This window comes from Benincasa hispida, chromosome 11, assembly GCF_009727055.1.
Source record: "Benincasa hispida cultivar B227 chromosome 11, ASM972705v1, whole genome shotgun sequence".
NCBI classification, from domain to species: domain Eukaryota; kingdom Viridiplantae; phylum Streptophyta; class Magnoliopsida; order Cucurbitales; family Cucurbitaceae; genus Benincasa; species Benincasa hispida.
Genome location: NC_052359.1, coordinates 49,099,577 through 49,125,446, shown reverse-complemented (window position 1 = coordinate 49,125,446; position 25,870 = coordinate 49,099,577). Strand labels below are relative to the sequence as shown.

The 25,870-nt window shown below is 38.0% G+C and overlaps 4 protein-coding genes across 19 annotated transcripts; 2 read left to right on the top strand and 2 right to left on the bottom strand.

The window, feature by feature from the left end:
* Positions 1-3,224: 3,224 nt before the first annotated feature.
* On the top strand, positions 3,225-7,137 carry LOC120090951 (probable serine/threonine-protein kinase PBL18). Of its 3 annotated transcripts, none has more exons than XM_039048676.1 (5): positions 3,225-3,421; positions 4,245-4,912; positions 5,556-5,813; positions 5,906-6,025; positions 6,240-7,137. In XM_039048676.1, exons 2-5 carry the CDS (start codon positions 4,271-4,273, stop codon positions 6,870-6,872), a joined length of 1,653 nt encoding a protein of 550 aa, XP_038904604.1. In that variant the 5' UTR covers positions 3,225-3,421; positions 4,245-4,270; the 3' UTR covers positions 6,873-7,137. The 3 variants fall into 3 exon arrangements, with proteins under 3 accessions (XP_038904604.1, XP_038904603.1, XP_038904605.1); XM_039048675.1 differs by having other exon boundaries at positions 3,225-3,524; XM_039048677.1 differs by lacking the exon at positions 3,225-3,421 and adding an exon at positions 4,012-4,157.
* Positions 7,138-8,265: 1,128 nt separating this feature from the next.
* Positions 8,266-12,110, top strand: LOC120090952 (elongation factor P). Of its 2 annotated transcripts, none has more exons than XM_039048679.1 (7): positions 8,266-8,501; positions 8,616-8,693; positions 8,803-8,909; positions 9,402-9,479; positions 9,680-9,781; positions 10,058-10,139; positions 11,719-12,110. In XM_039048679.1, exons 1-7 carry the CDS (start codon positions 8,366-8,368, stop codon positions 11,835-11,837), a joined length of 702 nt encoding a protein of 233 aa, XP_038904607.1. In that variant the 5' UTR covers positions 8,266-8,365; the 3' UTR covers positions 11,838-12,110. The 2 variants fall into 2 exon arrangements, with proteins under 2 accessions (XP_038904607.1, XP_038904606.1); XM_039048678.1 differs by having other exon boundaries at positions 8,268-8,516.
* A 72-nt stretch (positions 12,111-12,182) lies between these two features.
* Positions 12,183-15,108, bottom strand: LOC120090954 (pentatricopeptide repeat-containing protein At1g09900-like). Its single transcript, XM_039048680.1, has one exon. It carries the CDS (start codon positions 13,713-13,715, stop codon positions 12,255-12,257), a length of 1,461 nt encoding a protein of 486 aa, XP_038904608.1. The 5' UTR covers positions 13,716-15,108; the 3' UTR covers positions 12,183-12,254.
* A 417-nt stretch (positions 15,109-15,525) lies between these two features.
* Positions 15,526-24,583, bottom strand: LOC120090949 (B3 domain-containing transcription repressor VAL2). 13 transcript variants are annotated; one of them, XR_005485615.1, is made up of 16 exons: positions 24,029-24,582; positions 23,889-23,938; positions 23,759-23,796; positions 21,328-21,455; positions 20,724-20,805; positions 20,531-20,632; positions 19,417-20,039; positions 19,195-19,291; positions 18,919-19,093; positions 18,526-18,602; positions 18,026-18,466; positions 17,638-17,687; positions 17,418-17,531; positions 17,247-17,314; positions 15,815-16,654; positions 15,526-15,718 (listed from the first exon to the last, which is right to left on the bottom strand). XR_005485615.1 is itself a non-coding variant. In XM_039048674.1 (16 exons), exons 4-16 carry the CDS (start codon positions 21,438-21,440, stop codon positions 15,891-15,893), a joined length of 2,589 nt encoding a protein of 862 aa, XP_038904602.1. In that variant the 5' UTR covers positions 21,441-21,455; positions 23,759-23,796; positions 23,889-23,938; positions 24,029-24,583; the 3' UTR covers positions 15,668-15,890. The 13 variants fall into 13 exon arrangements, 12 of the variants coding, with proteins under 12 accessions (XP_038904602.1, XP_038904601.1, XP_038904595.1 ...); XM_039048674.1 differs by having other exon boundaries at positions 15,668-16,654; positions 19,417-19,564; positions 19,682-20,039; positions 24,029-24,583; XM_039048673.1 differs by having other exon boundaries at positions 15,668-16,654; positions 19,417-19,606; positions 19,682-20,039.
* Positions 24,584-25,870: the final 1,287 nt, after the last annotated feature.

The window sequence follows — 25,870 nt, the reverse complement described above, 5'->3', positions numbered from 1 at the left end:
AGAAAATGAGAGGAGAGGAGAGGAGAAGGGTTATAAGGTTAAAGGTCGAGTTTTAAAAACTTGACCCACGGGCGTTGGGAAAATTAAATGGATGGGACGGGACGAGACGCTGACACACTGCAGAGATTCAGATTAATTTTAAAAGAGGTCGACGGTTCAAATCATCCTGATGCACGCTGCAAAGATTCAGATTCGTTTTAAGGCCATCACAGCGTGCCGCTCATCGTCTACTTCCACTAGGCGATCGTGTAGTAAAGCTCTGCAATCGTGTAGTAAAGCTCAGGGATCGTGTAGTACTTGGTAGACGATCGTATAGAAAAAGGTAGGCAATCGTATAGGTTTTGAGAAGACGATCGTCTAATAATATTAGCTAAGCGATCGTATAGGAGTCTGTGGGTGGTCGTGTAGTGAGGAAAGAGAGCTCTCGAGATTGAGAGTTCGGAAGACACTGCCGTGGAGAAGCCATCGCAGCGTGCCGCTCATCGTCTACTTCCACTAGGCGATCGTGTAGTAAAGCTCTGCAATCGTGTAGTAAAGCTCAGGGATCGTGTAGCACTTGGTAGACGATCATATAACAAAAGGTAGGCAGTCGTATAGGTTTTGAGAAGGCGATCGTCTAATAGTATTAGCTAAGCGATCGTGTAGGAGTTTGTAGGCAATCGTGTAGTGAGGAAAGAGAGCTCTCGAGATTGAGAGTTCGGAAGACGCTGCCGTGGAGAAGCCATTATATCGTGCCGCTCATCGTCTACTTCTACTAGGCGATCGTGTAGTAAAGCTCAGCGATCGTATAACACTTGGTAGTCGATCATATAGTAAAAGGTAGACGATCGTATAGGTTCTGAGAAGGCGATCGTGTAATAGTAATAGTTAAGCGATCGTGTAGGAGTTTGTGGGTGATCGCAAAGGATTTAGTAAGTGATTGTTTAGTCATCATATAGGCGATCGTGTAGTAAAGTCAGCGATTGTGTAGCACTTGGTAGACGATTGTATAGTAAAAGATAGGCGATCGTATAGGTTTTGAGAAGGCGATCGTCTAATAGTAATAGCTAAGCGATCGTGTAGGAGTTTGTGGGCGATCGTGTAATGAGGAAAGAGAGCTCTCGAGAATGGGAGTTCAGAAGACGCTGTCGTGGAGAGGCCATCGTAGCATGCTGCTCATCGTGTACTTCCACTAGGCGATCGTGTTGTAAAGCTCAGCGATCGTGTAGCACTTGGTAGGCGATCGTATAGGTTTTGAGAAGGCGATCACATAGGTTTTGAGAAGGCAATCGTCTAATTGTAATAGCTAAGTGATCGAGCGGACCTTCTTATTAGAGAAAGGAGAAAGTAGGTTTGTGGGAGATCATGTAGTGAGGAACGAGAGCTCTCGAGAGTGGGAGTTTGGAAGACGCTATCGTAAAGAAGTCATCGCAGCGTGTCGGTCATCGTCTACTTCCACTAGGCGATCATGTAGTAAGGCTAAGGCTCAACAATCGTGTAACACATGGTAGACGATCGTATAGTAAAAGGTAGGCGATCGTATAGGTTCTGAGAAGGCGATCGTTTAATAGTAATAGCTAAGCGATCATGTAGGAGTTTGTGGGCGATCATGTAGGAGTTTGTGGGCGATCGTGTAGTGAGGAAAGAGAGCTCTCGAGAGTGGGAGTTCGGCAGACACTGTCGTGGAGAAGCCATCGCAGCGTGCCGCTCATCGTCTACTTCTACTAGGTGATCGTGTAGTAAAGCTCAGCGATCGTGTAGCACTTGGTAGACGATCGTATAGTAAAAAGTATGGGATCGTATAAGTTCTGAGAAGGCGATCGTGTAATAGTAATGGTTAAGCGATCATGTAGGAGTTTGTGGGCGATCGTAGAGGATTTAGTAAGCGACCATTTAGTCATACTGAGTGATCGTGGAGAGATTGTAAACGGTCGTTTAGCGTCTCGTAAGCAAATAATTAATCTTGTTTGATTCCTATCATCTAATAAAGAAGTTGTTCATCGTTCACTTGTTCTTTCCGGAAGTTTGCACCTATTGTTACGTTAATAAAGAATTACTAAACGATCGCATAGTAATTTACTAGACGGTTGTGTGTGATCATGTATAATTACTAAACGATCGCATTGTAATTTACTAAACGATCGTGTGCGATTGTGTATAATTACTAAACGATTCTTTAATTTCCTTTAGGTCGAGGGTTTCTTCTTTAATTTTCGACAACCCTCGACCTCTTCTATAATTTTCGAAGGGTCAAACCATCGACCTCTTCTTTAATTTTCGACAGGTCGAGGGTCTCTTCTTCAAATTTTTTCGTCTTCTTCAATTTCCTTTAGGTCGAGGGTCAAACCTTCGACTTCTTCTTTAATTTTCGACAGGTTAAGGGTTGAACCCTCGACAAAATATTTTACACAAAATTTCCACCCTTGAAAACTTCAAAACAACTATAGGTTTCTAAAGAGTTTGAGAACCACTATATTTCCCTCAATTGTTTTCTTAATCACAATATTTAAAAAAAATAATGAAAAAAAAAAAAAAAAAAAACCTTCGTTATTGTATTAGAAGGAGAGAAAATAAATGCAAATAAGGAAAGAAAAGGGAAGAGAAAGGGAAGGTGATCGGACATCGAAGGTGTCGTCAAAGTGAGCGGCGGTGGGACCCACTTGCTATTCCCCAAATCCCAATTTCCCTTCCGTGCCCATCATGCCAAACCGGCGCGTGGTACTCCCTTCCCTTCCCTTCCCTCCTCCTACTTTTTTTTTTAATTTAAAAAAAAAAAAGATTAATAATATTCACCACGTCAGTGGGTCCCGCCAACGTGGCCGTTCATACCTTCTCTCCACACGCTCTCATCCAGCGGCTCAGATTTATAGTCAAACACCTATCTCCATTGGTCTCTTCCAAAACTCTTTTCTTTTTGCTTAAATAATTCTCATTACTATTATTGTTATTATTATAAGTTTCAAATATCAACGATTTTCCAACTTTGACTGGGGATGTCACCTCAATCGAGGCCTACTTCCTTGAAAATGCCAGAACTTTTATACCTAATTACCTAATTGCCCTCCTCCTCCTTTTTTACATTTTAATAAAAAAAAAAAAAAAAGGAATCCTACCACACCGCCTTCCCCTTCTTCTCCCTGATGGAGGGTAATAATGTAAAAGAAGTTTTTTCTTATTTTTATTTTTTTTAATGGAAAGCTTAAAAAATGTAATTAATATGAACAAAAATAAAATTAAATCTGGGGTTCGGTAGGTTTGACTACTGCTCACTGGGCTCCCCTCCATCTCTCTATCTCTTTTTCATAATACTATTGGATTCCTATCGTCTTTTTCTGGTTTTTCCTTTCCATCTCAAAGATCTATCTATTTCTCTTCTTCCCTTCCTAATTTGACTTCTTTCACCCATTTTCTTCGTCCTCTTCCTCACTCAAATCATTTCCAGGTCTGTTTTTCTTCTTCTCCTTCTTCCTCTTACAAAATTTCGGCTCCAAATTCATTCCAGCTTCGGCTATGTGTATATGGTGCCTTTGAATTGATGATTTGTGGTATGTTAGGGTTCTAATTCTCGGTTTTTCTTTGTTTCTTTATTTTCTCTGCTAGGTACCGATTCCTAGTTTTAGTTTTTAATGACTATTATTTATTAGGGATCAATTTTGTCCCTTCATATCTTTTTTTTTTTTTTTTTTTGCCAGCTTACCTGTATATATGTTCTCCCATTTACTATTATCTTACGTACCATTATTTTTTTTTTTTCCCTTCAGTTTCTTATAGATTGTGGTTATAACAATTTACTTAAAAGTAAACATTGTTTTGTGGATCTGAGCTGCTTTCTGTCACAACGGATAGGGAAGCCAATTTACTGGAATTTCCCCTCCCCCCCCCCCCCCCCCCCCCCGCCCCCCCCCCCCCCCGCCCTCCGCCCCCCCCCCCCCCCGTTTTCTGAGAGTGTCCAAGATGCCTTTTATTTTAACATTAAGAGGGAATTGGATGATTATGTTTTCTGATGGAATGAAGTTCATCAAAGAATTTCATATGTTCATTGCATCCACGTCCTTGATCATTGTAATATAGATTCGTAGATCATTTCAAATGTGGGTATTGCCATAAAAGAGGTGCTCAATGTGCATGTTTTGTTATGTTTGTTGAAGCTCTGCTGTAACGAAATGCGATTATTAGCGGTATTAATTCCTCACTGCTAGATTAATCTTATGATGATGTTACCCACTTGAGGATTTTACAAGTGCATTTGGCTTTTCCTTCTGCAGATTAATACAGAGAGCCTTTGAAAAAGATGCCCTGTTTCACTGTTTGGAAGAGTAAAAAGAAAAGGCCCGATCAGCCTGTGTACGTTAAACCTGTTAATCCTAAGGAGGAGCACTTGCCAGCTATACTCCCGGAGCCCCAACTTGAAACTAGATCCTTGCAATCTGCACCACCAAGTTTTAGAACCAGAGTAAAACCTATTCAACCAGTTAATAATAAAGTATCCAGCAATAGAGCAAGGGCATTATCTGCTCCCTCGTATCTTGATGCTGCCGAACAGGATGCTCTTGCAGCAATAGATTATGATGGACATGATGAACCAAGGCTTTATGCTGGATTGAATAAGGAACAAAAATCCTCAGGTCCACTACCACTTCCCCTTCCTTCGCCTCAGGCTACTGCTTCTTTGAAGATTTCAGGAAGCTTTAAATCAGTGACTTCCAGTTCCAGTGGACCACTATATTCCTCGGGACCCTTGCCACTGCCTCCTACGGGATCACTCCGGAACTTCTCATTTGAAGAAGTATCCGCAGCTTGCCATAATTTTTCTTCTGATCGGTGCATGTCAGAAGGTCTCTCATCCTTTATATACAAGGCTTCTTTTGGAGATGATTCTTCTAGCTTGAGAAAGTTTGAGGCCACTGTTACTCGTCTTTATTCATCAAATCAGGTACTTCAGTTAGCTACTTTATTTGGATGAACTCGATATTATTAGCTAACTTGCACTATACATTAGATAATAGACAAATTATTTGCATAAAAATGATTTCCTGTTGGTTGTGAGGTTGTCAATTTTTCTAGAAATTTTGTTCTTTTTCTGGTTTGATTTGTTTTCATATTGTCTGCTTTCTTCTTGAATCCTACTTGGTACTCCAGACACGATGTATGTTTTTCCATTTAAATATGCATTTATTTATTTCTCTCTTATTTTTTTGGATATTGCTTATTTAAATATTGGGGAGGAGCTAAATTCTAATTATAAACCATAGGGACTGAATTCTACCTTTTTTTTTCCCAAATCATAAGTACCAAATTTGCAATTTAACCTTCATATTATTATTTTATGGATGGTTGTTATTATGTTCTGTCTCTACGAAGGAACATTTGAATTCTACCTTTTCTTTTTCAAACCAACCAAATTTGCAATTTAACCTTCTAGGGTTCCACCACACAATCTCAGTGTAGTTTTAACCTTACGAGCTATATGTGTAGAAAGAATGAGGATTGAAATGTTTGATTTAACCTCTGCAAGCACTTGAAACTGGTTTCCAGTTGAAGCCTGGACTAACTATGAAGTGACTGTGCTTACCCAGGGATTAAGGGAATTTGTCAATGAAGTCAACACGCTGGCCTCTTTACAACATCCTAACCTTTGTAAACTACTTGGCTTCCATGCACGTGATGGCTCTGAACAGAGGATGTTGGTGTATGAAAGGCTATTTCATGGAAGCTTGGACAGGCTTCTGTATTCGAGGTCTGATGGACCCCTCATCGACTGGAACTCAAGAATGAAAATTGCATTTTGTGCTGCCCAAGGTCTGGCTTTCTTACACGAAGAAGGTCCTTTCCAGGTGACTGAACTTGCCTGTCTTCTTGATGTACTTTACATGAGATTTGCTTCACTTGACTGATGTCTTATTTGGATGGGATTTCGTATCCACAGGCAATGTACAATGAATTTTCGACTGCCAACATACAGATTGACAAAGACTTCAGTGCAAAACTTTCTGGATATGGCTGTGTTGGACATATTCCTGAGTCAGAGATATCCAACAATTCAGTGGTTAGTAAACTGAAATCGATGATGGCATATCCCAGCATGAGAATATCTAATAATTCACACATGCCCGTTTGTGCATTATTTCTATATCTTCTTGTATATGATAAGTGAACCTGGTTTATGTTGGACGTTTTATGTTCTCTTAAACCAGGCTCCTTTTATTATATGATTAATAGGTGGCAGCGTAAATGACTTTTTACTTCGGTGATATATGCAGGTAGGTGCAAGTCTATCAGTGGAAACCTTGGAGAGAGGGTTACTTACTCCTAAGAGCAATGTTTGGAGTTTTGGAATTGTTCTTCTGGAACTACTTACTGGTAGGAGGAATCTCGATAACCGTCATCCTAAGGAAGAGCGGAACTTAGTTAAGTGGAGCCGACCTTTCCTCACTGATGACTGTCGATTGTCACTGATCATGGATCCTCAGCTAAAAGGACGCTTCCCATCTAAAGCATCAAGGATAGTGGCTGACATAGCACAAAGATGTCTTCTAAAGGATCCATCTGAAAGGCCCACGATGAGAACAATTGTTGAACGTCTTAGCAGTATACAAGACGTAAAGTACTCCTGTCGTTTTCCTTTGCAAGAACCTGCAGCATTTTCTGGAAAACAAATTTCAAGGTCTCCGAGCCTTAATGGCATTATCACCCCAGCACCCAGGTTGAGTTTCTCACCTTCGCCTCCTTCAGGTGCACGGCTGTCTGTGTCTCCATCTCCATCAATGCGAACCTTGCCATTAACTCTTCCACCACGTGCCTGTTCCTCGCACTCACTTGAGGAGCTCGATAGACAGGGAAGTCGAAAATCATCGTCATCAGCCTTTCGACGAACTGGGGTTGAAGGATTTTGATCGTGTATATACTACTTTTTTTCCCCTTAATATTTATTTTCCAACTTTTTTGGTCATTCAAACCAATACATAAAAGGATAAATACAACCCCTCGTGTTGTAGTAAAAGAAAAGGTTTTAGTTATGTAGATATAATTGGGTTATGGTGGGATTGGGAAAATGCCATTTTACAGAGATCTGTTTCGCTTCTTACCACCTCCTTCGGCCTGTCTTATCTCTACCTTTCTCTAACGTGGAAAATAACTCATTAATTTGTTGGCCATGAATTTTTGCCTTCGATTTATTATAATATTACTTTTGATTTGATGACATTGCCTATAGGACTGGCAATCGGAAAAATCTGTTAAAGAGGTGTATCATATATGTACTCGCACCAAGAATTCTAAGCGTTCTTGAACTTTGGTAGATTGATTATTATGGTGGCTAGTCTCTTGACATGGGAAGTCGACCGGCGCCGGTTCGATGGAGAAATCCGTAGGAAGGTTGTAATGTCCAAGAATTCGAAGATCTCCCCAAGAAGGAAAAAATAAAAGGTCCCCCTTCTTTGGAATACAAACACCCCCTTGGCCCTTAAGACTTCACTCACACTCACATTGTCATCGTGACATCCTCATCTAGGAGACAGAAACTCGATTAAACACTAGTCTCATGTCTTATCTACAAATAATGACTGCAAATTTCTTCAGAAGATGCAGGCTGCCTTTTGAGAGTTGAGATAGATGTGAAGTATTAAAGAAAATAAGATATAGAAATGGGGTTTTGACAATGAGCTTTTAAGTTAGCATGTTCTAAGTCCAAATACCTATTTAGAATCGAAGTACATGATCCATCCTTAGAAGTTGGGGCTAGAATTGTCTAAATCACTCCAAACATTTGTGTGCTTATTTGGTGGATCCACGTCGACTCATCAAATCCATGTCTTATGCCTATGCCTCATGTGGGAGCTTACTCATTATAGTTGTTCGGTAAGAGATGAAAATTCAATTTTATAGTCAACTTGAAAGGAAAAGAATCTAAAACTTTGATTCATTCAACTGGTGATAAAAGCTAGCTTGGAGGTAGAATTTTGTGTCCATTGTGATTTTTCATTTGATAACACAAAAAAATTGTCATCAAGCAACATTTTAGCCTTTAAAATTTTAAACATGATACTTTTGTAAATAGTTTTAGATAGTCCTAGATTAAGTTAAGGTGATGTATGAATTAAATGGTGAGTGGGAAAGACAACATGGTTAATTTTGAATTAGATGGCAACCGTTATCAAAATTATATTATATTTTATCCCTCCCTCTCTATACCGGTTTCCTTGTCCCCTTATGGAAAAACATAATTGAAAATAAAATAATAAGGGTAAACTTAAAAATTAAAAAAAGATTAAAAATCAAATTAAACATCAACTGGAAGCTCCCAGTGACCCAGTCCTTATCTGGGACGCTTCTCTCATTTCACGCTCAGAATAAGCAGCACTTGATAGTTGCCGAGACGCTCCAACCCATGGCTGCCATCCTCCTCTGTAATGCCTCGTCGGCTTCTGCTTTTCTCGCCCGCACCTCATCGTTAAAGACTTCCCTTCCGCTTCCTTTGAAGCCCTCCGTTTTCCCCATCCGACGGTCTTCCTCCGCAAGTCCGCGTACCGGATTTTTCAGTAAACTATTTGATTCAACCATTCAAACTTCTCATTTCTCAATTTCCTCTAAGTATCATTCTCCCCGTTCTAGCATTGTAATTTTCGTTCCACTTTCAGGGATTTATGCGTTATCTAGCAACGACATCAAAGTTGGAACCAATATTGAAGTGGATGGAGCTCCTTGGCGGGTATTAGGTTGTTCTTCTTTCTCCACTCTAATTTTTTCTCTTTAGTCATCATTTAATGCTGCTTGATTTTTCAAGCTGGAGTGAGTCGTACTTGACCCTCCCTCCTTTTGTGATAGAGTTCCTTCATGTTAAACCCGGCAAAGGAGCAGCTTTTGTAAGGACCAAAATTCGCAATTACGTGACAGGAAATACGGTTGAGAAGACTTTTCGAGCAGGAAGTTCGGTGAGTAGCACAATTATTATCTCCTCATGCATGCTAGACCGACCTATAATCTCTACGAAACGGTTAAACCCATCCACTTCGTTTCCTGTTGATTTTGGTAGATATCCTCCCTTTTTGCTTAAATTGAACTCTGATGCCTGATTCAGCTTTTATTTCATTGATACTAAACGGGCTCGAAACTCATGGAAGTTCTATAGCTACTCAAACGCTCGTTCGCGAGAAGATGGGAAAAGGGAATTTTCCTCGGGTGTAAAATTGACACACACTTAGCCTATTGTACAAACAATTTGCAACTATTGGTTTGGACCTCATGCAAAATTCAAAACTGATCTATGTGCTAGATTTTAACTATGTAAAAAAACAGGACGTTATAACCACAACAGGAAATGAATTATGCCCTCAAATGTTCTCTCATAATCTTAAATTCTGTAACATGTGCTGTTATTTTCTTCTACCTTCATTATTATGTATTTATGTATTTTGTCTTTCCAGCTTGAAGAGGCCAATGTATACAAGGAAGTCAAGCAGTTCACTTACAAAGATGGTTCCCAGTTTGTTTTCATGGATCTGGTATATAAATTACATATATACTTATGATTTGGTTGTTATTCACACCTTTCTCGATAGTCTACACAATTTTTTTTTTTAGACACTTGATATGTGGGGTAGCTCTTCTCATAGTCACGTTCCACGGAAAGCTAGTTAGCTTATAAATTTTAGTTTGCTAGTCCTCAACAGCATGAAATGAGTCTAAGTGGCTCGATTTACAGAATACATATGAAGAAATACGCCTGAATGCAGCAGATGTTGGTGATAGGACAAAGTGGTTGAAAGAAGGAATGGACTGCATCGTACTGTTTTGGAATGGGAAGGTAACTTCAGTCACTTGGATAGCTTGAGTTTTAACAGGCATGGGTTGCACAATTAGAGTTAATCATGCTGTTCTTAAATAGTTCATACCATGCCTCACCTTTAAGAAAATATGATAAGATTTAGCAGCTTTTTAATTTGATGAACCTGTCGCATGTCATGCATTTGCTTTCAAGTTTCTACAAAGTGTCACTATGTCACTCATCAGTTAACAAGAAGTGAAATATGATGATAATAATTCTCGAATTTTCTCATTTCATTTTTCTTCCATCTTTTAGGTCATTGATTTTGAGGTTCCCATCACAATTCAGTTGACTGTGGTTGACGTTGATCCTGGACTGAAAGGTGACACGGCACAAGGTACCACACCTTTACTTGTCTTTAAGGATCTTTTTGAATGCTTTATGAATGGTTTTCAGCCAGATACAGTTATTCGAATTCAAATGGGATAAAATATGACGCATTTTTTAGTGGGATTAGATTAGTGCACAAAAAAACAATAATTAAAGGTTTAATTTTATATTAAAATTAAGGGTCTGTTTGATTGGCATGCCAAGGAAACTCGTAGGATATTAAATTCTAGGTAGGTGGCTACCATGGATTGAATTCATATCTCTAAGTTCTTTATTAGGTCAACCCATGATGATTGTTTTCACACAATTTCTTCATAACAGTTTTCATCTTTCCTAAATTAATATTTAAATTTTTAACCAAATTCCAAAAGCCAAATCTTAAAAACTTTTTTTTTTAATTTTCAAAAATTGGCTTCATTTTTTAAAGCACATAAAGTAGATAAATAGGTAGAAAGTAGTGTTTATAAGTTATGTTTTCAAAAACCAAAAATGAAAAATTAAGACCTCGTTTGATAACTACTTCATTTTTTTTATTTTTGTTTTTTGAAAATTAAGCCTATTTTTTCTCCATTTCTTACAGTAATATGCATCTTTATTAATTACAATGATTGATTCTTAACCAATTTCCGAAAACAAAAACAAAAATTTTAAAAACTACTTTTTTTTAGTTTTCAAATTTTTGCTTGATTTTTAAATCATTGGTAATAAGTAGATGACAAATGAAGAAATTTGGAGATAGAAATATTGTCTATAGGCTTAATTTTTAAAAACAAAAACTCAAAAAATCAAATGGTTATCAAATTGAGCCAAAATGATTATCAAATGAGGCCTAAATTATCATTCTAGCGAATCATTTATTATTTTTGGAAACTAAAAAGATGTGCTTGGTGTTCACTGCTCATTTCTAGCACTGCGATAACTTAAAGCCAGACTTTCATTTTCCAGATTGATTTCATGGATTTTTTTTTTTTTGGTTGATTCGTGACCTACATAATGACTTGTTTTGTCACATTAGTTTTTTTTTTTTGGATGTCGTACTAACCAAGAACTAGAACATGTAACTATTTAGGTAATGCATCAACCAAGAACTACAACATGTAGTTATCTGAGTAGTGTGTCATGTATCAATCACAGAACTATTTGGAGGCTCATTGTAGGTTTAATAGGGGTGGCATTAAGAAGCCTTGCTTTATGTAATTTATGCTGTACCCAGTGTAGGAAAGCAAATATAACCGTTGTGAATATGTGTACATTGTTTTTAGTTTCTAAGTTCATAATTTGTTAGTATGTAGCGAACCCCTGAGATTAGTAAATCCGTGATTTTGGATAAATAAAGCTACATACCAAATATAAATATGATTTCCTAACCTTAAGCTTCATGGAGAATATTGATTACCTTGATCCACTATCATATGGTTTGTGTATGGGTTGCTATTGACATTGATTTCCTGGTCTTAGACATACAAATTGTTATTTTTCATACATGCGTGATTCTGTTCTCTCCCCCACCCTCCAGCCACAATTTTTTTTTTTTTAACAATAATTATATTGACAGTCTTCTAATTGAAGATGACATTTCATTGCAGGTGGTTCGAAGCCCGCAACTCTTGAAACTGGTGCTGTTGTTAATGTCCCTCTGTTTATAAATGTAGGCGATAGTATAGTAATAGATACAAGGACTGGACAATACACAAGCCGAGCATGAATTTGACACTCTTTAAGACTCATCAGCGAGAGGGTTTATCAGTACTCTTCCAAAGAGCAATTGTTTTGTTGATTTTTTGGTCTGGTTGTAGATTGAGCACGTGAAAGATCGGCAATGGAGCTGCAAAGATTTTGTCTCCCTGTATTCTTTTTTACCATTAATATTTGGATTATTTAGTTAGGGCTGAAGTAAAGAATACCAAATTAGTAGAAGGATGAAATTATGTGATGCAATTAACTTATATCTGAAAGTATGCCAGAAGTAATTCGCTCATTGGCAGAAAATTGCTTATTGCGTTTACATAAAAAATTATTTTGCAATAAATGGTTACTAGTGGCTCATCAATTTTCGACCTAAAAATGATAGCGCATGAAATGAAACATCATTTACTCGGCTGGGCAATTTGTACATGTTTGCTTATCTTGGGGTCTTCGTGGGGTTAACACCTCGTTTCAAAGCCAAACCATATACGTTACAAGCACTAAACCTCATTTCTTGTTTATTTAGTTCATCAATTATCAAGTCAAAAGAAAATCTTCTGAAAGGGATTCCATGCCCCAAAACAAGCAATGCTTCATCGACGCTTCCTCTATGACAAAGGGTTTGAACAACAACGTCAATGATAATCGCTCTTGGAGAGTACCCTTTTTCAATCATATGATGCAAATTTGCCAGAGCCTCCGAAATCATGTTTCCTGAACAGAGTGCTTGGATAAGCAGGCCATATGTACTCTGATCAATAACTTGATAGTCGTCCTTCATTTTCTCGAACACTTGATGGGCATCTTCAAGTAGGTCCTTTTCATTCCAGGATCTCCTGCATAATGCTCTCATGAAGGTATTCATCATTTTTGCTTCGATGGTGTGGCCTGAGCTAACCATTTCCTTGTATGTACTCAAGGCTATTCGGATTTTACCCCATTTTATGAGTCCGTGTAGCAGAGTAGTATAGGTAATGCGATCGGGCGTACAGTTAATTTGCTTCATTTTGTTCAGCACATAGATTCCATCCACTGGCCTGCCCTCCTTGCAGTAGCCATTGAAGAGGGTGTTGAAAGTGACTACACTTGGTTTTAAACCATTTCCCTCTGCTTCAATGAGCAATTCCATTGCCTCGTCTGATCGGCCTACCTTACACAAGCCATCCATAAGAGCCGTATACGTGTAAATGTCAGGTATCAACCTATCCTTCTTCATTTCCGTCACCATTTCGCATGCCTCTTCCACTCTCCCAACGTAGCATAGGCCTTTCAACAAACAATTGTATGTCTGGACGGTTGGCTTGCGTCCAATCCTTCCCACCATCTCAACCATTTCTAAAGCTTTCTGCGTTTTACCCCTTTTGCAGAAAGCATTCACGAGAACCGTGACGGTTGCATCGTTTGGGTTATGACCCCTTCCCACCATTTGCTCTAAAACCTTGCCCGCAGTTTCCAATTCTCCTTTCTTGCAATAGCCCCTTATCATGATGGAAAATGTTCTAGAATTTGGGACCAAACCGTAAGATGATATATTAGACAACAGTTTCAGGGCAAGATCGAGCTCATTTTCTGAGACGAAATCCATTAACCGGTCATTGAATTCAGATACGTTTCGAATCTCAGTGCGTTTCTGAGACATGATGAAAATTTCAGTCCCTTCTTCGGACGGTATTGGCAGTGATTTAATTCTCGTCACCCTAGTGGGGATCTCAATCTCCAATTTGAAGGGTGAGGCATGAGCGTTGTGAGTGAAACTATGCTGGCCGGTGTCGATGGAATGGGATTGTTTATTGGCGCTTAGCCTGCTATATTCTCCACAGAAGTTGGCAGCGAAAGGCGTATATGTATAAGAGAGTGGACGAGTTGTGAAGAAAGAGGGGGGAAGGGCGAGATGCATTCGCTTATGTTTGGGATTTCAAAGGAAGCAAAGATGATTGGATGAGAAGCTGAAGTTGGTGTGGCTCTCATACGGCATCACGGCGACTGAACTGAACTTCGGTTTGGTCCCTATCTCCACTCTCCAGAAATGTGGAGATTGGAGAATGAAGGGTCAAAGATGGAAGTTGTTTGGGCCTAACCCACTCTCGGCTTCGATAGCAAGAACGGCCCAAAATCGTCAAGGAGTAGGGTTGAAACAAAATATAAAGAGGAAAAACATAACAGAATCGCTAATGCACATCAATTATCCGAATATTGTTTGCAGAAAATCTTGTTAATCGCTTAAAAGCGTGATTGATTGATATGCATTATCTTGATTGCATTTTACACAAGGTTAGTCCTAGGCTTAGTACATCATGAGCATTAGCTACCGTTGGCCGACAAGATAAGGGAAAGCAAGGCAAGAAGGCAGATTGACAAGATTAAAAATATCAAAGGCGCATGGATTTACTGAGGGTTTTCCAGGACATGGAGTTTCTGGAATGTGGGAGTTCCTTCTTTGTACTATTCCTCTCCAAAATGGGTTTGAGTAACTTGTTGAGTATGTTCTTGAAGTTGAATGTGGATCCACGGCGTCCTTTTTTGGGATGATTAGTAGTGGTTACCAAGTATGGTAGTTGAACTAAGCCTGAGTCTAAGCCAGAGCCAGCGAATAGAGCCCGCGGTTGAGACCTCAGCGTCCTCGGCTCTGAGAGACTCCTCTCCAACATTGCTTGGTTTAGCCGCGCTTCAAAGCTCAATATCTCGTATTGGTCCAACAATTTGCTGTGTTCATCCCCAAACTTCTTAATCACTGCCATTTCTTTTTTAAGCCCTTGGCTGTGACTGTGACTGCAACTGCAACAGAAACTAAACAGGCGATGCTCTCCAAATCAGTGTGTAAGCTATTTAAACCACATTGTTAAAGTTACCCTGAGAAGCTTAGAAGAAGCTAAAGCCATTAACTGTGCCCAAACCAATACCGTACGTTTTCTTTTTATTGCTTGCTTGAAAGCAACAAGCAAGGAATCTTGTTTATTCTCCTTTGATCGCTTATTGGAGACTAAAAGGAGCAGGCCCAAGACCAGGGCTCCATGGATCTCCCAATGTTTTTCATGATCCTTGAAAGTTGGTGCCCCTGGAAAAACCCTCATTTGGAATTTTCCTTTGAATGTCAAGATCATCTTATGCCCATGCAGGAAGTCCAAATTTTGAGCCTCACATCAACTACTATGTATCACAATCTCACAAAGGAATTGTGAAGCACTTGCTCTTGCCATTGAGCAAGGCAACCAATTCAAATTCAAATAGCTGGCTGGTTGCACAATGAACTTATTTTGTAGCCTCCTCCATTTTTTAGAAAACGGTTTTAGAAAAAAGATTATTAGTAAACATTTGAAAAAAAATGATTATTGTAGGCTGACAATTGTTTAGATAGCATATAAGTTCGGATAGAAAGGATGACAACTAGTCGTATCTCCTATACTACAGTTTGAGGCAAATAGCACATGAAAATGGCAACTCATACACGAACAAAATTGCAAAGAAACCAAACTAGCGGTCAAATGTAAAGACGTTACAGTAAAAATAAGGTAAAGAAGGATTGACATGTGCATGCCGCCACTTCAGGGTTGCATTTGTGTGCCTGCCTGTCGCCTCACTGATGGCCTTGCAGATGCAACACCACGTTTGCTGCACCCTCGCTGTGTTCCCGTGTGTACGTCCTCAAAGTTCAAATCCATGCCTACACCTCACAGAGACATGAGAACTTACCCACTACAGTTTTCCGGTAACAGATGAAAATTAAATCGTACAATTAACTGGAACGAAAAAGCAGTTGGACAAATGATTCAGATCTAAATAATATTTTAGTACAGGACTTCCAAGTCATCCACGAGGTGCTAGAAGGCAGAAGCAAATCCAGAGGGCGGATTGTATCAATTGGATCGAGGATTTTCCAACATTAATTCAACGGGAAAAACTCTGTACGTTAAACAAGGGAAAGTTATATACATTTGGCCAAGAGAAAAAGCAAACTTACATTTAATAATCTATTTACATTGAAATTAAATAACTAACCTATATTTTAGATGTTAGTATCTAATAATCACAAACAAGAGCAGCATCTTTAAGATCCAACTATCGGGATTGAATTTCAACTTTGATCTTTTCCACAAATTTGTTCTCCCTCACTTTCCTGATCTTGAGCAGCAGAAGCAAAACACCCATCATCATTTAGAGCTCCTTCAATCTCATTTGTACCTTGGGCTGGCGCATGTGATGCCGAACTTACCTGTAGCTCTGGTAACAAACTTGTAAGACCATTCTGCTTCAAATATGTCTCCAATGGCAGGCTTGCTATTTGAACAAGACTCATCATGCTCACTCGGTTTGGTACCCCTTTTACTTCATTTTCTTGGTCAGGATGGCAATTTAAATCCAATTGGTCCTTGCCAGTTTCGACCAAATTACTTTGGCTTCTAGAATCATTTGTCGTCAATTGGGCTTCATTTCCAGAAGGATTGAGGTTCAGGGATACATGCCTAGAGGTGTTGTCCAACTCAGTTTCATCTCTAGAGCTCCACTTAAGCTGATTCTTCTGGGCAATTTCAGCTTCACGCTCAGATTGCCGCTTCTTTTTGCGCATCATTAGAGTTTTAAATCTACGTTTAACTGTCATACAAACATTGCACATGCATGTAGGTTTGTGCTTTCCCTTTCCGCTGGGAGGTTGGATGCACACAATGCACGAGCAACCAGGACGATGCCTTGGATGCTTTGTTGTAGTTGCAACTGATGCAGTAGCTGGATCACTGGCATTATCTCCTAAAGTTGCAGCATTCGCCAGAGCATCCAGACCAGAGGATTCTTGATCCTGGATTGGTCTATGGAAAGCCAAAGTTCTCTGCCTCTTGAATTCTGGAAATTAGACATTCAGTACCAAGTGTGAGGAAAAACATAATTCATGGAAAGCATAACGTAAATGCAATTAATGCACTTGGATAACGACATGAACAATATTGAGTAGGCACTTATACAGACACTTGTGTTGCGCCTTGCTACCTAACAATAGGCAATTCATTGACCATGCAAATAATTATCCAATATCCATCCCTCAATCCCTCACATTTCTAATATTCATGTCAATGACTGAATATTTGTCAACTCACAGTTACTCAAAATTTAGCCTTGAGATCCCTCAAAACCAATAAGAACAGACCTTGAGGTATGCAGAGCTGCATTCTCTCTGAGGTTTAAATCCACATCTAAACTCATGCAGTTGAAGTGACGATTATTAGCTAATAATCTTAGTGCCATAAGTTTTAATATATATGTGGAGAATGGTAAAACCGCATACAGTTCACAAATACAAACCGCTATTGAAATCTGTGAAGTATAATACTTTAGGTTGTCTCTTTTGTATGTATTGATGATAGCTGATCTGTCAAAGACAGAGTGGGGAGAAAACTAACAGCAAGTCTTGGGAAAATATAATGGTCCGCAACCATACCCTTATTCAATCTGAGAATATTTTCCAGTTCCCTTGTTGTCAGTTCTTCAAGTATCGAACATGAACTCCTGATACCATAATTTCGGAAGTGTAAAATAATGTATAAGCTGTCTCAATAAGAACACTTTTTTGGGTGGACAAGCACAAAAGGAAAAGAAAATAAATATCCACCTGCTTTGATCCCAAATGTTTTCCAAGCATGTCCACTTGGAGGGCAGAAGTACATCTACGGGCAATCTTCGCCATTTTGAGCAATCGTCACACTGTGCCCATTGCTCTTGTCCCCTGGTTGGAGACATTAATTGAAAGGATTATATTTTGGGCAAATAAGAGGTTAATGAACAGATGCAGTATGAAAATACAAACATTATTAAACATAATAAACTACTACCGAGTTGAATGAACCACAAAAATGCTCCTCTTCCCAAAAACTGGAGGTTCCTGTATGAAAACACGGGGAATTTGTTCGTGCTTGTCAGATCAATAACATGTAACAATTATTTCAAGATGAGTATTTTTCCTAGAACACACGGCTTTGCTTCAAGTTTATTCTATGAGTTAATCATATGGAAAACCACATTTTAAGAAAACCATGGATGCACACCACAAGATTAGATATTAATAACTTGATATAAAAATAATACGGATAAACTACGACAAAGTAGTACAAACAGAGAGTTTAACATACAATGAGATTGGGGGAAAACTTTTTTGTCCATGTTGAACACCAAGAATAAATAATTTTCAACATAAGAATCAAAACCACATATGTTACATACATCATACTCTTCAAATTCGTGATCCTCAACCATGAACTTGCTCGGTTTGACAGTGGGTGGTGGACAAAGCAAATCCTGCACCTCTTCCCATGTGAGTTTCAATTCCAGAGCATCCTGACAATCGATGTGCAGCCTTTTACTTTTAGACCCTATATTTCGAGTTCTTTTCCTCTCTGGTACCAGCATTGAAGACAGGAGCAAGCACTCTCTTGATTGATCATCTTGCTTCTCAGCTTTTTGCCAGCTCATATCATTACCTGGTTGATTGAAGTACCCAGGCAATAAATTGAGCTGGGGATCCATGTTGCCCTTCAAGGACTGGAGAAGGCTGGAATGGCCACTCAAAATAGGAAGATTTTCAAAAACACTTGAAAAAAATTCACTTGAATGACCTCCAGTAGAAAGTGCAGATGGATGAGAATCCTGTTCAATCAAATAATTCTATTTCAACTCAAAACCTTTTAGTTTATAACGTTTAACTACTTGCAGCAGCCAGCTACCTGCATAATAGAAGAGCTTGATGCCTTGCGAAATCCCATAATAAGTTTGCCCTCTGGATCCATGCGGCTAAAAGTCACTGTGCCAAAAGTGAAAAAGAAACCATTCGGTATATTAGGAAATTCCCAGAAAAAGGGAGGAAAAAGAAAACTTGATCAGCAAAATCTGCAAAAGTTGATGCGAAAAACTGATTCATAAATCAGTGGAAACAAAGCACATAATATGTCCTGGCTTTATTATTAGAAGGGTAACCAATTCAAACAAAAACTCAATAACCTGATTGTTAATAATGTAAAAATTGTTGCTTTCAGATCATCTAATCATCAACAGATACCAACATATCTCGTTTCTTGTTATTAGGGGGGGGTGGGGAAGGAAAGAACAAAAAAAGGTACCAGTATCTCCAGCTTGCAACTGCATGGACTGGATGCAGGGAGTTACACCTTCCAAAACATACATTCTACTATTATTATTGGGCCAAAACCTGAACTGAAACACCCACTCTTTTCCTTTGACATCTTGAATTCTTATAGGAAGGCCCTCTGGCTGAGAGATTGGAGGGAAATACGCCTGCAAAGTTGTCCAGAGATCACCTAACAGATTACAGTATCCACTACAGTAAACATAAAACATCATCACAAAACTAGGCCAAATCATGTTGCAAATCGTACTTCAGCACAAGCTTTCGGGACAACCAATCGACCTATCCGACCAGCATCACTGGCACTGAGCATCTTTTCAAACAATGGCACAACAGTGGAATTTGAACTTAAGATCACACAGTTAAGAGAAAACATTTTACTTTCTGTAAGCCAGAAAAATGATAAACACTCGAGACATGCAAATATGGCGCCAGAAAGTAATAGACCAATTAAAATGAAAGGGAAGGATACGCTCCAGATATCTGCTGCAGTTCCTGGTCAGTAATCTTGGGCCAATATCGAGGAAGCAACTGATTCCGCCCCCTCCCTTCTGCAGGTGGCCTTGCAACACGTACTTGTGAAACCATGCTAGCATTTGGCTCTGACCCTACATTAAACACTGAACGTGCAGGCTTCGGAATAAGCTGACGAGATCTAGAACCTAGAAGCAAAGGAGATGATGACTTGTTATCCTCCTTTTCATCAATCGAAAATCCAGGAAGAGAATTTGAGTTACCACAGCCCAAAGCAAGTGAATCACAAGTAAACTTTGTTCCATTGTCTCCTTTGCAGATTTCCTGTTTGGCAATTTCATTCAACCCATTCATGACCTGAGTGGATTCCAAGGAACAGGCATACCCAACATCTCTCACTGAAGGACAATTTTCTTCGTGTTTCATTTGAACTAAGGATACATTTTTGTTATTACTTTGAGATAGGTGTGATTGTCTAAGCTCATTTCCCTCTGTCTTGTTTCCCGATTGGATGAGTGTTATTCTATCATTGTTACCATCTTCCACTAAAAATGATTGTAAATCACCAGAATTTTGAACTTGTGATGTGCCAAGCCCATTCAACTTTTCACCGGTACTAGTCTGTAACAATATATCCCACAAGTATAACTATACATCAGATAAGAAGGAACAGTTGTTGGAAGGATAAGAGAATCCTATGGTCCTGGTGCACACGTCACATAATCCAACATTATAGTGGACAGTGGTTCATTTAAATCAAACAAAAGGACGCCATTTCATTTATAAATATCAATTGCTTAATCATTTATTTTTTTTGGATATTCGTGAGTGTAAGTGCTAACTAATCAATTACTTAATCATGGAAGATGCAACCAGGAAAAAAAAAAAAGGCACTGAACCAAGTGGCAACGCTGTCAACTTAAATACATAAGATGCTTGAATATAACATGCAAAAAATTTCTTTAAGTGAAGGATCCTGATTAGAGCAAGAAAGAATATAATACAAAGTAAAAAAAAATTAAGCAGTTGTGGATAATAAAAATATTGTGCCACAAACAATTAGTACCTAGCTGCAATATTAATAAGTGAGCTATAGTAGTGTATGATCTTACAGTATGAAGTCCTAAATTTTTTGCGCAGCTTATGCAATTCACCCCCCCACTGTCATGAAGCTCCATCAGAAACTTGGAAGCAATGCATCCACAATGAAGATGCTGCAATGAAATTTCATTTGATAAAAATCTAGCATGCAAGAAAGAGAAGGCATTGAAAAGAAAAGGGATTGATTATGCCAAATCGGTTTACCTTGCCACATGAGGTGCACTCCCTCCAGCCAGAGTCTTTTAAGTGGAACACATCGCAGAAAATTGACTGGTCGTAAGCAGACCTATTAGCAGTTCAACGTGACATTTTTGGCATCTCAAGTTCGATTAGAAATACATAACTTTTGCCACATAAGATGATAAAACTTATGTAGTTAAATTTCTTAATTTTAGGAGCATGAGGCAGTGCAAAATGGAAATGCAGCTGATGCAGAAAAAGAGGGGGGGTTGGGATTATAGAGAAACTATTCCTCAATATATATGGTTATAATGTACAAATGATTAAAGTGCATAAGGCAGGACATGAAATCTAGTATCCTTATTTTTGTCATACGTGCTACAAAACAATTAAAGTACACAATAAATCCCAGGAATGGAACAAATATGACAAAAAATCCTGACTACAACTACTAAGCTATAAACCTATTGGCCGCCGCAAGCCAAATAAACTTCAAAAACCTGCGTAAAATGAGAATGGGAGAAAGTACATATGTAGTAAAGATGGCGTCCAAGCAAGGCACATACACCTCAAAAGAACTTCCAATGTGTTCTACAAAATTTAAATAGATAATTCATCGTAAGATTACCCGCACTTATCACAAAGAGTAGCAAAATCGCCGGATCGTAGAGCCCAACCTTTCCTCCACTCGGTTGAAGAGGATGCTCCGCACGACACATTCATACAAATCCTCGAAGCCATTCCTCAATCTCAATTCTGCAAATTTCACCCAAAAAAAAAATCCAAGATGTAGAAACTAAATCCCTAATTATATTAAACAAACTCCGGTAAGTTATGAAATTCACAGTCAAAATTTGTGAAGCAAACAGGACATGATACAACAGAAGCATATGGGGAGCAGAGCAAATATAATAACTAGTTCTCTTTCAAGTGCGTCGAACGACAACTAAAATTGCTAAAATCATCCCCACACCCTGCCCCAGAATACCCTAACTGATGTGTCAACAATAAAATCACAACTAATAAAGGGAGTCTATCGTCAACTTACAAAAACTAAAGCATTTTTTAAAACAAAAGGTGGCTGGCAAAAATTTATCGAACAAAATTCATAAGTTTAAATATACTCCTAAAAATATTATATTTTGAACTCCAATTCTACCGCCAAATGTGTCTTATCGCACACAAATCAGCCATCAATTCAGAAATCCAAAACCATAATATGGGTAAAAAGAACTGATGGAAAAGCATACATGTTTCAATTTACAAACCAACATAAAACTCAAATTAGTACAATTCCGATGAAAACATGTTAGCTACTCTGGTTTTTTTTTTTTTTTAATGAGAAACATTCCAAGTAATTTCTCAAAGTGTACTCTGGTTACAAAGATGTACCAACAAGTAGTACACACAAAAAACAACGTGCAACTAGTTACTGATGGAAAGTTGAATGAATCTACTCATACTGTATACAAAATATTCTCAAAGTATATAGTAGAGAGAATGTAGTCATGTTATGCTTATGCATCAAGTAAGCTCAAGGAATATAGTAGAACAACTTGCCATACATGTGTAGTGCAACCCTCACACCCCAACACATTGTCGAAAGCTTATGTGTGCCAAAGTGGGTTTGAAAGACCTCATATATATCATAGCTACACTACAAAAACACATTCACATGACATGACTCTATCGAAAAATCACCATGGATACACAATTTAGTGGTTCAAAACTAATTTCTAATAATACATATTCGACCCATACTAAAATCATAATCATTTAGAATTAATACCTCATAACTTGGTTTCATAAATCAATGATCAAAGACCTTGATGAGAATCGCCATAATCACATTTGGTTTACCAGAATCTAAAAACTCGTATATCAACTGAAGTCATAATTCGAAAATCAAGTAATTCTAGAACTCACAAACACTTGAAATTATCCAACAGAATTTGAACTTTTCCCAGTAGGCTAAAACATAAGTTTTCCAAAGTTAATACTCCTAGAACTCTTTCCTTTGATTATAATTCAAAAAAGTATATATACAGTCAAATAGAACCCATGCATGTATATGGATCTCTGACCTTGATAGTAAGGCGCCTAGCTATCTCTTGCATGCCATTATGATTATGAATATTGATCTCCGAACTCTGTACATGGGTGCCTCAATATTCACAATTGGCAAGCCCTATACAACTTGTCTATGTATTGACTCGACTTATGTATTCAGGCACCCCAGTACCCAACATAACTAACCGTGCAAGTTTACTTATCTCCACACTTATTCAACTTAGAGAAAATGAAAACTTCACACTATTATTAACCAATATAACTCTACTAATGGACCCAATGTTTCCTGAATGCTAACACATCAATTCATAGCCAATAATCATTACAAAGGACTTGTGACTCTACATAAGTGCAATCCTTACCCCCTATACAAATTTTCTGTCATATCGACCCTTGACTTTTGTATAGAAGCACCTCAGTACCCAACATAATTAACCGTGCTAGTTTACTTACCTCCACACGTACTCAACTTAGACACAATGAAAACTTCACACTATTCTTAACCAATATAACTCTACTATCGGACCCAAGGTTTCCTGAATGCTAACATGTCAATTTATAGCCAATAATCATTACGAAGGACTTGTGACTACACAAGGCGATCCTTACTCCCTATACAAATTTTCTGTGTATCGACTCTTGACTTTTGTATAGAGGCACCCAGTACTCAACATAATTAACCGTGCTAGTTTACTTACCTCCAAACTTACTCAACTTAGACACATTGAAAACTTCACACTATTAACCATGCTATTCAACAATCTCATATGTAAACAAACAAGCATAGTAAATAAAGAGCCATAATATCCCAATTCCGTACAAACCACTTAATAGTTCCATAGTATGTAAACAACCAAGCATAGTAAATAAAGAGCCATAATATCCAAATTCCAGACAAAAACAAACATTTCAATAGTTCGAAGAATTCAAACAAGTGGATATTTAAGCAATACAACAAAACAACGCTCCACGAGTGAGAGACCACTTACGAAAGTCTTAAAGCACTCTTAAACTATTCGATATACTCCTGAAACAACAAAAACAAGGTCTCGAGCTTAGAACTCACTTTGAAATCCTTAATCAAGACCGAAAGGCAAGAAGGTTACCAACTATTCATACCCGAAGTCGACCCTAAACCTTAATTCAATCGGCCTGAAACTAATCTGAACCTGAACACAAAAGAGTATTGAGGATAGAAAATACTTTAAAACACTCTAATCCAATTCGAAAGAGTCTAAATGAATAGTTACTGCCCAAACCTTATTAAGAAGGACTTGTGTCCTCGCTGAAACGTGATCAAAATAATTCGAACTCACAGATCTAAACACTGCGGTCTATGGGATCCGAAGTAGTTCGGGTTGTGGGTAGTTGCCAAAGGTTGTCGAACTCCCGAGAAATGCGTCGGGCGTCGTTGTTCGCTGGAGCTACCTCAGATCTGAGGTCTTCGCCGCCCAGTCGTCGTGCTCGTGGGTCTCGAACTGCCGGATGTCTGAGATTGTGTCGCCTCTGCTTGTGGATCACCACTAGCGTAGCAGATATGGCTGGCTTTCGTGGGTTTTCCGTGCGTGGCGAATTCGTCGAGAAGCGGACTGTGGCAGTTGAGAGTGCGGCGGCAGCCGCTGAGACTGCGTCGTGCAGAAGCGGCGTCTGGCGGGGTTGGGTGCAGTAGTTGGTAATGGGGGGAGGGGGGAAGAAAAGGCCTGATTGTTAAAATCTGACCAAATAAAATAAAATAAAATAATTGCCGAGTGCTGCGCATGATAGAAGGAAAAAACATGTCACGTATGGTGCAAGTTTGTTGAACTATCTCTCTTCAAACATTTCTTTTGTTAAGTTATAATAAGAATGATGTCTAAGCAGTGGCGAAGGCTTTTATTAAAAAAGGAGAGAGCGTAGGAAGAGTAAAGTTATTTTATATTAACTTTTCAATTTTATATATCAAATCAATCTTAAAGGGAAGTAGTTAGTTACTATAGTTTGATTATAATAATTTGTGTTTGGGATATAATTTATTTTAGTTTTGATTATAATATTGTATATTTGAGATGTAAACTATTTTAGTTTGAGAACGAAATAGTAAATAAAAAATAAAAAAAATGATGAAGGTAAAATAGTAAAAACTGTAGTAGTAAATAACGTAGCAATTGAGATTTTGAAATAGTGTTAACGATAACTAATTAGGGAATACAAAATAGTATTTAAGGTAGTAAGAGGTGGTTATTATAATTTAAGATAGTTCTTGCCCTAAACACATCCTAATAATAATAATAATTTACTTTCTAGCGATTGTGATAGGAAGATAACAATAATTGTTTTTTAAATTCATTTCTCAAAATTCAGAGATCAAAACGATAAATTTTGAAAACTCAAATGACTAAATGAATTTATTGGTGAAACCTTATAGATCAAGAGGATAATTTTTTCTATATATTTTTTTAACCTTTTAAAGTTGGACATTGAATTCATAAATGAAAAAGATTCCCTTGTATGAACAAATTTAAATATAATTATAGAAAAAACACAAAGACACGTCACACCTCTGTTTTTCTTATAAAAATTTGTTTGGTGCTTTCCCCAAGCTTCGACTCCCAAATTTACTTCACATGTGTTTAGATTTAATCACGTAGACAACACACAAGCATACATAAACATTTTAGTCGATGAATTTAACAACGGAATGACCCAAATGTGATTTTGAAATAAATATTCGGCAGTGCATGTTAGTACTACTTAGTCAAACTCACTTTGGCATCAATCATATAGTTAAATTGGGTGCTTTTGAAATTAATCTCTCTCGTTCTTTAACGAATATAATTTAGGTTGTTGTATAAGTTAAGTTTTTATGTGTTTTTTTTTTTATTTATCTCAATATGGACACAAATTGAGAAGATACGTTGTGGTTGGATTTTATGTCCTAAAACTCGTGGTTTGTAAACAATAAACTTATTATGCTATTAATAAAGATGTTATTGGGTTTTATTCAATAAAGTTGTTATTGAATGTATGAATTGCTCATTTCGTTTTAGACAGGAAAATAAATCCAATAAACTAAAGATCCATAGTTATTATATGAATACTTAAACTTTATGTAGGGACATAAG

What these genes read in the sequence shown, in the direction of transcription:
- LOC120090949 (XM_039048664.1), bottom strand. Translation starts at nt 21,440, where the DNA reads ATGGCTTCGAGGATTTGTATGAATGTGTCGTGCGGAGCATCCTCTTCA. An exon ending in TCCCGAAAGCTTGTGCTGAA is followed by an intron (nt 19,094 to 19,194) that starts GTACGATTTGCA and finishes ACAACTTTGCAG; the next exon opens with GCGTATTTCCCTCCAATCTC. An exon ending in TATTCTCAGATTGAATAAGG is followed by an intron (nt 16,655 to 17,246) that starts GTATGGTTGCGG and finishes TCTAATTTCCAG; the next exon opens with AATTCAAGAGGCAGAGAACT.
- LOC120090952 (XM_039048678.1), top strand. Translation starts at nt 8,366, where the DNA reads ATGGCTGCCATCCTCCTCTGTAATGCCTCGTCGGCTTCTGCTTTTCTC. An exon ending in AGTTTGTTTTCATGGATCTG is followed by an intron (nt 9,480 to 9,679) that starts GTATATAAATTA and finishes CTCGATTTACAG; the next exon opens with AATACATATGAAGAAATACG. An exon ending in GAAAGGTGACACGGCACAAG is followed by an intron (nt 10,140 to 11,718) that starts GTACCACACCTT and finishes ATTTCATTGCAG; the next exon opens with GTGGTTCGAAGCCCGCAACT.
- LOC120090954 (XM_039048680.1), bottom strand. Translation starts at nt 13,715, where the DNA reads ATGCATCTCGCCCTTCCCCCCTCTTTCTTCACAACTCGTCCACTCTCT.
- LOC120090951 (XM_039048676.1), top strand. Translation starts at nt 4,271, where the DNA reads ATGCCCTGTTTCACTGTTTGGAAGAGTAAAAAGAAAAGGCCCGATCAG. An exon ending in ACGAAGAAGGTCCTTTCCAG is followed by an intron (nt 5,814 to 5,905) that starts GTGACTGAACTT and finishes TCGTATCCACAG; the next exon opens with GCAATGTACAATGAATTTTC. An exon ending in AGATATCCAACAATTCAGTG is followed by an intron (nt 6,026 to 6,239) that starts GTTAGTAAACTG and finishes TGATATATGCAG; the next exon opens with GTAGGTGCAAGTCTATCAGT.